Consider the following 14,103-nt stretch of genomic DNA (forward strand, 5'->3'; position numbering starts at 1 on the left):
AGACAAGTGGCTAGCACAAGTATAAGCTTGTGTTCAGTTGATTTGTTCAGCAGGACATAAGCAGGTGATTAGAGCTGACTGCCTGCACAAGACTGCTGGAACAGTCTGGCTGTCCTCAACAAATGTTGATATAGAGTATTGGTTTTGATAATGTTCCAGAAAGCCTGTGTGTGTTCATCAGGGGTTTTCCTCTGAATAATAAGTTTTTTTTAAAAAAGGTGGGGTTTTTTTAATGGACCCAGTCCCCACTGTCTAAGGCAAATACGAAGGCTTAACATAAAAATAAGCTCTGGATGTGCATGTGTGTGTGTGTGTGTGAACACATGGGATGAAGTGATAGGGTAAGGTCTAGGGTTTCTGTTAGTTTTTCATCAAATCAATCTTTTTAACTTTTTTTTATGTAGAATCAAATTTGCTTGTTTCACAGTTTAATGGTGTAAGATTTTTCTCAACTTTCAGTACTGCCCAGAGCTTGCAACCCTGATCCTCACTCGCATCCATGCCCTCCAAGTCACTCCAGCAATGCAAAGAAGCCTTTAAAAAGGGCTTTCAGTTAAACTATAATGCAAACAAAAGGTTTGGTTTGAACCAAAGACCTTAACACCTTTGCTAAGGTCCAATTGCTATGATCACTTCTGAATACTCGTATGGATTGGACCTATACTAAAAATAAGTGCAAAACCATAGAAGTAAATACTTCAAAACCACAACTATGGATCCAAATTTTCAGCAGAGCTCATCTTTTATAAAGAATAGAAGCTCTGAGGTGAAGAACTTTCAAGAAAACCAGGAAGCATTGATCACCTCAAGGAAAGAGCCTCAAATCACTATTGGAGGCTTTGCCCATTGTGCAAAAGAAACGGCCTCTGACTTTAGAAGTGCCGTGTGATGGTGGTGGTGGGGACTGTACCCATGTGCAATGGCACTGGTACTGAGTGGGAAAGTGGCCTCTGTGCATCCTCCGATGTGTGTTGACAGCTCTCTCCCTTCCCCTTCCCTTCCAGGTGAACGCCCCTTCCACTGTAACCAATGTGGAGCTTCTTTTACCCAGAAGGGGAACCTGCTGAGGCACATCAAGTTGCACTCTGGGGAGAAACCGTTCAAATGTCCCTTCTGTAGCTACGCCTGCCGGCGGAGGGACGCCCTCACAGGACACCTCAGGACACACTCTGGTGAGCCCACCTTGGCTTCTCCTCACACTTCTTCCTTCCTTTATCACTACCGTCCCAGTGCAGCAGGTAGTGAAAATAAAGGGTAGCTCTGGGTCTGTACCGTCCTCTTCAGAGAGTGCAGCTCTCAACTTTGGGAAAGCCTTGATGTGAATCAGAAAAGTTGTGGTTCAGCCACACCTCTCCTTTTGTGTAACTGAGCTCCTCCGCTGATGCTATCACATTTCCCTCTCAGTGTCTCCTTGGGTGTATCCTAGGCTTCGCTGGCAGATTGTTTTGACATTCTGAGCCCCAAAGTGGCTGTGAAATTCCAAGGATCACAAAGAGTAACTGTGGGCTCTTGGAAGCCAGCTTTGCAGTTCATACCCATTTCTTCATCTAATAAATGCCATATGCTGGTTGAGTTCAAACTTGTTCATCTTTCAAAGCCCTATAAATTTTATTTTTGATTCAGTTAGATCTTGCTGTAAAGTCCTAGCTCATGGCAGCCACGGCACTCACCCTAGAGCTGAAGGTGGTCAAGAGAGATTGGGTTTCTCTTGCCTTGTTAAGTGATAGGATCATGTCTGTATCAAGTCTACTTGATATAGTTTCTTGATAAGCTGTTGAGAAATACCTGTCTCGTAGCTGCGTGCTGGAAGTCCTGTTGGAGCCCCAGCAGTCGGGATCAGCTGTGGTTTTAGTCCCTGTCCCTGCACCAGGGGGCTGCATTCTGCCCACTCACTCATCTGTGTGGGACTCCTGAGTAAGATCTTGCTGTGTTTGTATCCCCTGGATGTTCAACTTGTGTGCTTGGGCCATTTATAAGAGGCTGTGTGTTTAATTGTTGAATGAGCAGAGATAATTGGACCGGTTGCAAGTGGCAGCATTACAGATAAATTTCTTTGAGGTGTCAGCAAATGTGTGACTACTGAAACACAGTGGTGGAAGTGCAGCTGCAGGCAGAAATCCTGCATGAGCTTCCTGACTCTTTGTAAGTATTTCTTCTACAGAGTCAACCTCACTTCAGTAGGTGTTTCTGTTTTAGGAACACTGAGTTGGTCTTAGGATACAGTTGCTTTGGCATTTCCAAGAGTAGGAAAGGGTAGGCTAGTAAGCTTCTTCAAGTAGATTTGGGAGTGTGCAGGATGCTGTATTGATGGAAAATGCTGTCTGAAAGCTTGAATTTCCAAGGCAGCACAAGAGTTGGGACTAGGCTGTGAGAGAATTGCTTGAGCTGGATTAGATCTGAAAGTCAGTAGGGAAAACGTCTGTGGAACTGTGAGTTGCAATTTTCACACATACAATAACTGTAGTTTCAACTGGAAATTTAAAAAGAAAACAGAACACAATACTAATGTTCACAATTAAAAAAAAAAGGGAGTGGTGACAAAAAAATACCCCATATTACCAAACACAAACATTGCTGTTGAAGACCTTCTCACATTATGAATATAGATTTTATTACCTAGATACTGCCATTGCTAGAGATTGTTCTTCCTGAGTGAAGAACATGTGGCTGATGGTTCTGTGTTTTGCGTGAGGATGAAATGTAAAGGTGTGGGATTTTCAGAAGGCACCTAAGCTGCTTAGCACAAGTTCCCCTGGAGCTCCTTCCCTAACTGACTTAGCTGTGCTCAGCACTGCTCAGTTTGTAATTTTAGGCTTTGTTTTCAGTGGAGAAAGTGCCCTCTATGCACTCAGATACAGCACCTTTCAACAGAGGGGCAGCAGGAACAGACACGTGCTCCCACAGCACTCTCCAAGGCAGTTCTTAGAATTCTTAGCATTCACAGGTGAAGAGTTAAAAGCTGGAATATTGCCCTAAAACCTGGTATCCCTCTGCACAAAGGTGAAATGCCACTCTGGCCATGGGCATGGAAGTTAAGGCGTCTGTCCCTGCAATATAAACAAGCTGGGTTGGCTTAGGCACACCTGGATCATGGAGAGGATGGGTAGATGTCCCCAAGAGACTTCAAACAATTTCATGTCACTGTGCTATACAAGCATTCTGTGCTTTAATGAAGTGCACATCAAGGTCTGTAAGTAGGCCTGGAAGGTAGAGCAGATCCAGCAACTGTAGTGAAGGTCTTTTCCAACCCAAATGATTCTATGATTCTGTCAGTGTTTACATCTTCTGCTATTTCTGACCAGAAAAGAGGATATCGGATAAAATATAGAAAGAAGAGGTTGAAAACTGTTTTGAAATATGAGACTTCAAGCCAGTTTCAATCTGGTACACTTTGTGTCTAAATTAAGGTGAGTCTGAATATATTTTTGTAAGAAGAAAGCACTTCAGATCGTATCCTCAGCTGATGGAGATTGGAATTAGATCCCCTAAGTGAGGAAAGTGCTTCTGTTTTGAATGAAATGTTTTGAATGTTCATTTATGAAATTGTGCACAATTTCATAATTGCAATACCGATTCCTTTTTTTTTAATGTATGTATGTATATTCTTTTCCTCCTTAAATAAATTTCCTCCTTAAATCCTTAAATAAGGGAGTTCTATTAATAAAAAAATAAAATACAAAAGCAAAACCCCTTAATTTTTTCTCCGTCCCAAGAAGGTTTAAACTACTATGGAAGGCAAATTATGCAATAAAGGAATCGAAGAATTCTGTTTTATCTCTTTTTTTCCCTCGCAGTTAGTTTGATTTGTGGATTTGAGAGCACTTTGCTTGTGTCACCAATTAGTGACATCTTCTCACTGCTGCTTTTTAGTCAGTTCTTTCTGTGCTTAGTGAAGTTTTCACACAGTACAACAGGAAAGGTAAAAACATAAGGAAATGCAAATAAGAATTAGCAGAAGCATCTCTGAAATATCTGAAACAGCCGATACTTACTAGTAACTTAAAAATAATTACATTTTTTTTCTTTAGATTGATATTAGTTCATGGTTTTTCATGCTATTTCCTGTTGATTTGAAAAATGTTTCTAAGCATTACAATCTACATTTTGCCTCCTCTTCTTGCACAGAATCACATCTTACTGTGTAAGTATTCCCAGGCTGAATGGTTAACAAAATATTGCTTCGCATCTGTAATGCAGCTACTGTTGTTTAGTCCTAAATAATTAAGGACTTATCTTGCAGTGATTTACTCCTGCGATTATTTACCTTTTACAGACATATGGAGTTCTGATGAACTTTATGTGTATATTTTCCTCCCACATGCAGCTGCTTTGGTTTCAGGAATCTAATGATGCCTTCAGGACATCAGAAGGATAATGCCTGGGGAGAGATTCATGCGCAGAATTACACTAAGAGTGGGCATGTACCTCCAGGTACTTACAGGACTTTCAGGTGTTGTTTTCAGAATTAACTCCATAGTTCCACAACCCAGATAATATAAGAGAGGTGCCAGGGAGGGCTTCCAGGACATGCTGTGGAGTGCCTGGACACAACTGGTAGTCCTTTCCTGCAGGATGCACTGGACAAATCAGTGGGGATTGGCTTCACCTTGCCTGGCTTTTGCTGTTTTAAAGGGAAAAACATCCAGGCAAAGCCAATCTGCTGATGGCATTCACAGAGTACCTGCTATCTCACCCTGAGACATGCCTGTCTTCTCCATCCCCTCTGGAACTGCACGAGACAATGGCAAACACAAACTATATGAGACAAATTTTGCTGTAGGCAGTTCATGAACAAACCCCAGAAGTTTTTAGGAAGCTGGCTGAATCTGACAGGTCAATCTGATGGTTAAAGTCATCCAGATGTTGACCTCCATACTTGGAAAGGTATGATAGCCTGATGCTGTTTTACCCCAAAAAGCCAGACATCCTCAGATAGGCACATAAACTTAGTAGTTAGGTTTTGACATGGATTTCTGTTGTATCTAAAATGGAGCTGATGCAGCCCTCCCCCCATAATGCTGTTGTAGACGTAAATGCTCTGACAGTGCTTGAAAAAGTCAAGGCTGCAGTGATGAGCAATCTGGAAGAGCCCATAGCAAACACAGGCACCTCAGTTTTCAGAGCAGGGCTTGGACAGTAAGTTAGAAATGAGGGATGGCATTGCTTGATAAGGAGAAAACAAAATTCAGAATATGTTTTGACTAAGTGAGAATCATCCATTGATTGCACTAAGTAAGGATGGTCCCGTGTGCCAATTGTTTAGTGCTCAAAAGACTGTCTCGTCATGTGTCCACAAAAACTCTCCACATGACATTAATTCTGGAATTTCCTGATTTTTCTATTTACTTGGAAGCTTCAGTCATGTTCATTACTGTGGGAGTATGTGTTATTCATATATGAAAGCAGTATTACTGTCTGTTTCTTCCTAAAAAAATGGGTAGTGAGATTATTATTTTTTCACAGCAATTTGTCCTCACAATACATTTTAAAATTTGCTTTGAAGCTGCTGCTTTCCTGCTTAGAAAGTGTCCCCTCCAAACAATTTTTTTTGCTTTTAAGAAATATTTTTCTTCCCCCTATTCCTCCTGCATTGCTGCTGCACGTTGTTTGTTTCTGCCCAGCTCTTCAATAGCACTGAACTAATGGTACCCCTTTATTAGCAAAAGAAAAGCAGAAAGCCTTTGTTTAGAAAAGAAAGGCTTAGGCAAAAATTCCCAAAAGCACAGCACAGCAAACTGCATACAGTGTGCAAGATGAAAGGCACATATAATTAAAAAGGAAAATGCCCTGTTCATGGAAACTCTTTCCATGTTTGTTGGTTAGCAAGTCCATCTTTCTCATGTCTTCTTGTCTGTGAGGACTTTGCTTTCAGCCCTGCCTGGATGGCAGTGAGCCATCCAAGGTGTCCACACACCTGGAGTTGGAGAGTAGACCTGAGTAGTGCCATCTGTGTGTGGAGCTGTGCTGGGAGGTAGAAGGAACTTGTTCCCTAATTCTGATGACATGTCATCCTCAATTTGATGTTTGGGACAGTCCCGCTTCTGAGCAGCTCAGTTTGGCTGAAAAATTGGATGAGCAAGTGCTGGAATACACAATGCTGTGCATGAGCTCCCAGTTGTCAAAAGCCAGTGAGAATCACTGAAACAGTAGCAAGGATGGTTATTAAGAATAATGAAGTCAATGTTTTAAACTCTTCTTTTTCATCTTGAGGGAACTTTTGCCACTATTAACATCTTCACTCTTAAAAGGCCCAGTATCTACTCTGTAACCATGTTTGTGATGATGGGAATGTCGTAATTAGATGAATCTTGTGATCTGAAATTCTCATTACACTCTGAACTGAACTGACTCAAACACTTCATGAATGGGGAAAAAAATTAAAAGCAGACACATAGGATACTATCTGAAAAATGAAATGTGTATGTGAAGAGGCATGGGGATATTCTGCATACAAATGCCAATTCTCCAAACTGGTTATCAAACAACATCTTCCCTTGGTTGTGATGAGCTGGTGGGTATTTGTGCTGTTGATCTGATACTTAGAGCTCTGTTTAATCAGGCAGAGCTGCTCTTCCTCTCAGGTTTTCTTATGCTGTTTCAGTTAAACTCAGTGGAATTACCCGCGTCACAAAATCATTTTGGGTTTTTCTTATCGGGCTGCGGGTTCCAAACCGCTGTGAGCATGTGTGCAATCCTGCAGCAGCTCTGCTTCTCATTACTGCTTCCAGCACTTAGAGGCCTTCACTCCATGCTGGAGAGAGTCTAAAATCTCTGATATTCTGCTTTCCATTTATTTGTGTGTGCGTTTTTAGAGGTAAGCTCAAAATGTGTATGGGGTAGGAGTTTGCTGTGCCAGGGCTTTATGCCCTGGGGATCCTTGTTTAAAATATAATCCTCTGTGGAGTCCTTGTGTATCCCAAGCTTTGCTAGAGCCCTACCTGGACCTGATCCTTGGAGTGGAGGGGTCTTCTTCATCTCCAGAACACTACTGTGATAAATGCTGGTATCAGCTATATAGAAAGATTATCTTTTATGCTCAGGATTATCTCAGTATAGAAGCTTGGTCTTTTCTACAGAGCATAATTACCACTGAGAAATCATGAATCAAAGAAATCTTTGATTTAAAGATGCTGTATGATCTTGATCATTCCAGCAGAAGTACATTTGGTCTTTGTTTTCAGGGGAACTTGTGAAAAGATATGGTTCCACCCAAAGCAAGGAGTGTTCACTTTTATGTTTTGGTCTTCAAATTCCATACAGATTCCCTCTTATCTGCTGTAATTTAGGAATCAGTCTTTAACTGCTCAGTGCAGGAAGTCTGCTTCTGACAGATGAAACAGAGAAACAGGAGTGCTCCAGGAGCAAAGGTAGATGGGCTGTGTACCAACCTCATGAATCCCTCTCTCTCTCTTAGGACTAGGTATCAACATTTATTTTCCGCCACTCCTGTCTGGAGCGTGTGATTGAGATGGCAGGAACTGATGCTCCCTGCAGCTCCCTGTCTTGTGGCACCCCAGTGCAAGCAGGGAGCTGCTCTGTTCTTTGGGTGCCCAGGCACTCCCTGTAAATCAGCTGCATAGGGAAGGACTCACCCCCTCTCCTAGAGATCAGAGACACCAACACCATGGGAGCGTTCTCGTTCTTAATGTCAGTTCACAGCAAGATCTGCAGGTGCTAAGATTTGTCCTGGTGTCTATGAGACTGGTCCCTCCTGCTGCCTCTCCCAGTGGACCATGGCTTTGTGATGTTTCTGGCAGGCTTACCAGAAATTCCTCTGCAGTGCTTGGAGGTAACAACATTCTTGTTTAGACAGGAGCATCACAGTGTCAGACTCACATGGGGTGATCCCTCCTTAACTGTGAGTGGTTCATTCCTGATGAAATACCCACGAAAGGATGGAAGCTTGTGTTTGGGATGAAACTGCTTATTACATCAATTTTCTGCGTGTCTCCTGTCTCTCCTCCATGTTAGCAGTTCACATCCTGGCATCATTACCCAGATTTTGTCCCTGTCTGTTGCCTCAGACCACATGGAGTGGAACAAAGCACCTGGTCCTGCCCTTCTGGGCTACAATTTGGAGAGCACACAGGCCCCTCTCTGCTGCTGGGTGCTGCCAGTTGCTAGGCCAGCCTTCCTGTTCTGGCACAGCAAACAAGACAGTGCTTTCTTTTTCCTCTGGGCTTTTATTTTGCCACAGTGCTATATGTGGGATTTCACTGGCATCAAAAAGGCAGGAATGTGGTAAGACTTCTGCATATAGAGCAGCAGTGCTTCTAAACACTATGCCTAACCTGTTTTTTAAACATCCAGAGAGGCTGTTTCTGTTGCCTCCCTAGGGAGACAATTCTACTTCCCATCTGCTTTTTATAGCTGTGACTCTCATCCTGATATTTAACCTTAACTATTATTTCTTTTGGTGCAGATTATTGCTCTTTCTAGCACTATCTTTTGTGATTGTGAGTAATTCCTGTGCTCAGTTTATGCTATGATAGGCTGTAGTCGTATGTCTAGTATTGATTCTCTTCTAGTCTGTCTTTATCTTCCAATCCTCTTGTCTCTTTTTTATTACTAATTTTGAATGTTTTTGCTACCCTTATTCACTCATTGATGAGGAACCTAAATTACAAAGTCATTTGATGCCTTGGAAACAGGGGCCAGTACAAATGCAGAGCCCTTAACATTATCTCTGCCTCAGTTGCCCGCCAGTAAAATGGATATAAAGAGCACTTCTCCACCAGGTTTAGATGGTGAGAGGGCAGCACACAGGAATCATGGCAAGGCACAAATGTATTGCAGCGATGAAGGTCATGTAAGTACATCATAGAGTACTCAGTGGTGCTGGTGCCCCAGCTGCACAGCGCTCTACATGATCTCCTTGGTTTTACTTAGCCTTTGTGCAGCAGTGAAATGAGATAATTACAAAGTGGAAGGAATAATAACTTTGTATTGTTACCATAACCACTGAGGTATTAGACCCTGATACCAGCGTGATTATCTCAGACACAATAGTAAGGTGATTATTAATAATACTAAAGGACTTACTACTTAGCCTGCAATTTTTGCATCATTTCTTTAAAAACTCCTATCTATTCCATCAGCCCCAGGCCTGTGGGAAGTGGGTATGAGTTGTTGCCTCCTTGTTATCTGTTTTTCAGTGATGAGAAAATGAAACAGGAAAACCCCCATGAGACCCAATTTGCAAATTCAGGGACCTAAGCACCAAGGTAGCTTTGTGTGCATCACTTGTCTTTCTGCACCAGAACTGCTACGGACAGGCTGGCAGGTGAGACTCCAGTAGCTCAGGTATTTAAAGATCTGTAGTTCTTTGCTCCTTTCAGTTCCCAATAGAAACAGTTCCCTTGTTTTCCTTGTCACCAGGGATTGTTTCAGAAATGCGGTGTTTTTATGCTCAAGTTGGCGCATGTACCTACAAACCCAGGATTTAAGGTGCAGGTGTTGCATATGCAGGGATTTGGGTGTCTCATTGTGTTAGGATAAGCTGGAGGGATGTGATACAGCACACCAGGAGCCTGCTCCAGAGCCAACCACTGAGGTATCTGCAGTGGGTTTTGCAGACAGAGATTCAAGAGGTGACAGAGAACTTTTTCCTGCAGTTGAGATGCAAACGTGGTTTTGATGTGACCAAGCCACATCTCAACAAAGCCAAGACCGCTTCTTGCACATACTCTGAGCAACAAATACCACAGCAGCTCTAAGGAGGAAACAAGTGTTGGGTTCTTTTTTTCCCCTGAGAAAATTACTTTCAAGGGCAAAAAGCTACTGCGTATGTCTCTGGGGAGAGGAGACCCAACATTTAGAGCTGGCCTCTGTCAGTTCTTGAAGGAGTTTGTGAAATCTTTCAGCTTGAGAATGTTTGAGCTTGGAACCCAGCAGTGGTGTGAGGCCTTCTTTCATTGATATCTCAGAGCTGTGTTACAGGGCAGTGTGAAAGGGAGAACCGCCCCTGACATTTTTGACAGCATATGTTTTAAGGTGTAAGAGAGGTATTTTTGCCATCTGGAAGGGAAGCCAAGAGAAACTAAAGGGGGACAAAAATAACCCATAACCCACGCCACAGCAGAGTTGAGGAAACTGCTACTGATATATTCTCCTGAGCTCTCAGCAGCCTGTAATTATGAATTGGCTTACAGCTAAGATATTGATGGATATCACTCAAGAAGGAAAATGAGAATGTCTAGATTTTTTTACAGTGAACTTGTACTGAACTCTGTGTGACTCTCCTCCTATTTATAACCCTGTGTGAAGTTCAAGGAAACTTGTCCTGGAGGTTTCCCATGAGAGGGAACTGTGTTTTTACCTGACTAAAGCTCTCTGGATATTTTCCCATTTTTTATTTGATCTAAGTGTGAACTTTCTCCACCCTCTGCCCCTCCTTCCCTCCTGGAGTGGTTAGAGATGTGGATTGCAGCCAGGATTGCACAAGAGATGCCAGTTGCACACATGTTTTGCATAACTGTGCTGTGTTGATTTCAGACAGGGTGCCCCAAGTTCCCTCCCTGCCTTGCAACAGAGTCAAGATCTCTATCTTCATTCCTGAAGCTGGAGAAATGCTGGTAAGGCCTGACTATTGAACCTTTGACAAAGAGCACCTGGATGGGACGCTGCCCAGCAGCACAGAGCTATCCCTGTGGAAGAGCCTCTACTTAGAAGTTGTTTGGGCTCTTTGTATCAAAGGTGCAAGAATCTTTCTGCCACTGGGAAGGGCTGCAAGTGATCCCTGCCAGCTGCTCTGTGTTAAAGGAATGTGCTCCCCGAGCACATGTCCTTTCCTTCTATTCCAGCAAGAGGCATAAATGTTCTCATGTGCTCTGAGACAGCCAGGGACCTCTCTTGGTGAGAATCCTGACTGGAGAATTAGGACAGGCTCATCCCAGTGCTCATTCTGGGGCTAGTTCAACGTGCCTTTTATCTTTAGAAGCAGTGAGGTCTGCTTGATTTCAGTGAGAATTAGGGGCTTTGGCAGCCTAAGCCTTAGCCTGTGTTCCAGTTCTTTTTGCCAGGAAATAGGTACTTTCTTCCTCCTGCCTCTTTTGTTTGGAGTGCAAGTCAAGACCAAACTGGATGGGGCTGAGCAACCTGGTCTAGGAAAAGGTGTCCCTGCCCACAGCAAGGGGGTTGGAATGAAATGGTTTTCTATCCCAAACCATTCTGTGATTCTGTGACAACACCATAGGGTCCCCCCCAGCAAAAGAGATCTGAGGCTGTTCCTAATAGGTGCTGCCTCATGGGACAGAGCTGGCCTCACAGGGAGCCAGAGCCCAGATGATGATTTAAGGACTTCAAGGTCTTTCTAAAAAATAAATCACATGCAAAAAAATCATCACTGCAGAGAATCTGATGTTGAGATTTTTATATATAGAAAAGTGACATGGGCCATAGACTCTCTCTCACTTGGATACCCTTCATGTGCCTGCATTTTCCTCGTTTCCTTGGAGACAGTGTCTTGTCTGAGAGCAGTTAGCCTTGGCTAGGAAAGGCCTGACATTTCTGGTTTGTGGGATAAGGCTGTGCTGATGAATTTTCCAACAACCACAGAGGCAGGATTTGGTACAGACACAAGCAGCTCTGAACAGGGTTATCACATGGGCATCTCTAATACCTCTCTGGGGACACCACTGGAGTCCCTGGTGTGAGAGCAGGGTTCAAAGATCCCCGAATTGAGCCCAGCGATCCCTGTCCCTCGGGTATCAGTAACGTTTGAGAAATTTCTCCCTTCCCTTTCCTTCTTCCAAAGAGCTGAGTCAGCTGGACTGGCATGTCTGGAACTCTGTGGCACCGGAGCAGGCAGTCTGCCAGCAGCATTACACACCGCATCCAAAGGAACACGTCACTCCTCTCTCTCTCTCTCTCTCTCTTTTTTTTTCCCCTTTGCAATCCCCACCCTCTCCCTTTTATTTTTCCTTGTTGATCCGTGTAGGTGAGTCAGAGAAACCTGCTCATCCACAGCCTGTTCCTTCTTGCCAAATCCTGGAGCAGCACTCCCAGTTCTTGTTGGGTGTCAGGAATAGGTTATGAAAACAAAAACTGATACAGTCGGTGTACTGGGTATGGAGCCCATAGGGTAAATGCACACTGGATGTGCCACTTAGAATGGCTTCCTAACAGAGTGATATCATTTATAGGAGACACCTTATTCTGTGATTCATACATAAAATTAGTTTTATTCCTACAAAACACCAGGATAGAACAGGGAAATTATTTAAGGCATTAATTGGAGAACATTTGGGCTGAAAATCTATCTTAATTCCACTGAATTTTGAAGCAGTGGAAGAGTGGAAAATTTTTAGTAGGAAAATAGGTAGTCCATGGAAATGGTTTTGACCAATGTTTTGGCATCAATTGTAGTTTTACGAATCTGAAGAAATTCCATGGATACTCCGTTTCCTCAGAGTTTACACCATTGATGAGTTTCTGACCCCAGAAATTAAAACATTGTGAATCTGGGTTCCCATATCAGATACTTACAGATAAGAGTGCAAGGTGATAAATTGGCCTTTTTATTTATTTTACAATATTTATTTCATGAGTGGGAAGGGAGTGAGTGAGCAAACATGCAAGGTAACTTTTCCTCTTTGGTCAGCTGGCTCCCAGAGCTGGGAGCTTAAGGAAAACATAGTATGGTGTCTAACTTGGGGTGAAACTGCAGGTGTTGGTGATGCTGTAGGGATCAAGTGTATCTCACTATCCGTAGCTACATTTCCATCAGGCAGCATCAAAGCCTTGATTTTTGGCATCTCGTGTTGGAATGAAGCTATTCAGCTGCAGAGAATAGATCATTCACCAGGAAAAGTGCTTTGCTGGACTTTTACGTGCCATAGTAAAATGTCCGTGTTAGCTGTATTGTGAAAAATGTATCCATTATGTTCATATGGTCTCCTACGAGCAGCAAGTTTGTTCCAAGGGCTAGAAATGAGCCAACTTTCAGAGGCTGCAAGTACAGTTCTGGCTGAGAAGCACGAGATTTCTGCCTTGATCAGCATGAAGTGCTGGAGTGCAGGCCCTGGGACAGGATCACACCTTGGTGAAGAGAAGGGAAAGGCCATTTTGTGTCTGGAGATATGGAACTCTTGCTGAGATACAATCATTTATTCAAGTTCCAGCCCAAGAGAAGAGGTGAGCAAGGTTTATGACCCAGCTGCCTTCTGCAGAGGAGAAACCCAGAGGGCCAACAAAAAGGGATTTGACAAAGGCAAGACATCAGTGTCACAGGTGGGAATGAACCCAGATGTTCTAAATTCCCATCTGCTGACTCAGTTATGAGACTTTCCACACAAATTTAAAAAATAGATGTAAAAAAAAGATAAAGATTTTTTTTTTTTTTCCAGGTATTGAGGAACAAGAAAATTTACATCCTTTCACTCCTGATTCAGACTTCTGGGTGAAATCACATATTTCAAAGAGCCTAGTGTAGACTTCAGTATGACTTTTTTTTAATTTTTTTTTTTTCTTGAGGGAATGTAGTTAAGTATATTCAGAGTTTCCTAAATTCCCTGCTTTTACAGGAAACCTTTTTCAAGTATTTCTGGATGCTTAGAGAGCTATTTTCCATTGTCCAGCTTTTCTGTCTTTACTTTCAGCCTAAGCAGTTGCTTTTTCTTCCCTCCTTTTCTTTTTCTTTCTTTTAGTTCAATTTCACACCCATATTTAATTCCCTTGTATTTTGTCTACCTCGCTTTCAGTCACAATCAGTTTATGATTCTATTAGGATTTGTAGTGCAAAGCTAATTTCCTTCCTTCCTTCCTTCCTTCCTTCCTTCCTTCCTTCCTTCCTTCCTTCCTTCCTTCCTTCCTTCCTTCCTTCCTTCCTCCCTTCCTCCCTTCCATTGTTGTTTTTTTTTTTTTGTATTGAAACAAACAATGAACAACCCCTCTCCCCCCAAAAAACAAACCCCACCCAAACCAATAAAAATCACAACAAAACCCACATCCTAGGAAAAATACTATCAGGAATTGCAGAATTTTATTACCTAGGAAAAGATTAATCTAGCTTCAAAATCAGACCTAGATACTTGATGTAGAGGTTTGTGCTAGAACAGAGACTGTCCAGTATCTCAGATTTCTCTCTTAAAGGACCCCATCATC

General features: G+C 42.7%; 1 protein-coding gene across 4 annotated transcripts in view; it reads left to right on the top strand.

Annotated features, from left to right (window-relative positions):
* Nucleotides 1-14,103, top strand: part of IKZF2 (IKAROS family zinc finger 2) — a 112,088-nt gene that overhangs the window by 70,536 nt on the left and 27,449 nt on the right. For 3 of the 4 annotated variants that reach the window (XM_015635198.3, XM_015635196.3, XM_015635201.3), the window contains one exon: nucleotides 1,005-1,172. The exons of the other annotated variant lie outside the window; for it this stretch is intronic. In XM_015635198.3, coding sequence (XP_015490684.1) covers nucleotides 1,005-1,172 — 168 coding nt within the window. The remainder of the gene's footprint in view (nucleotides 1-1,004; nucleotides 1,173-14,103) is intronic. 4 annotated transcript variants of the gene reach the window in all.

This window comes from Parus major, chromosome 7 (assembly GCF_001522545.3).
Source record: "Parus major isolate Abel chromosome 7, Parus_major1.1, whole genome shotgun sequence".
NCBI lineage: Eukaryota > Metazoa > Chordata > Aves > Passeriformes > Paridae > Parus > Parus major.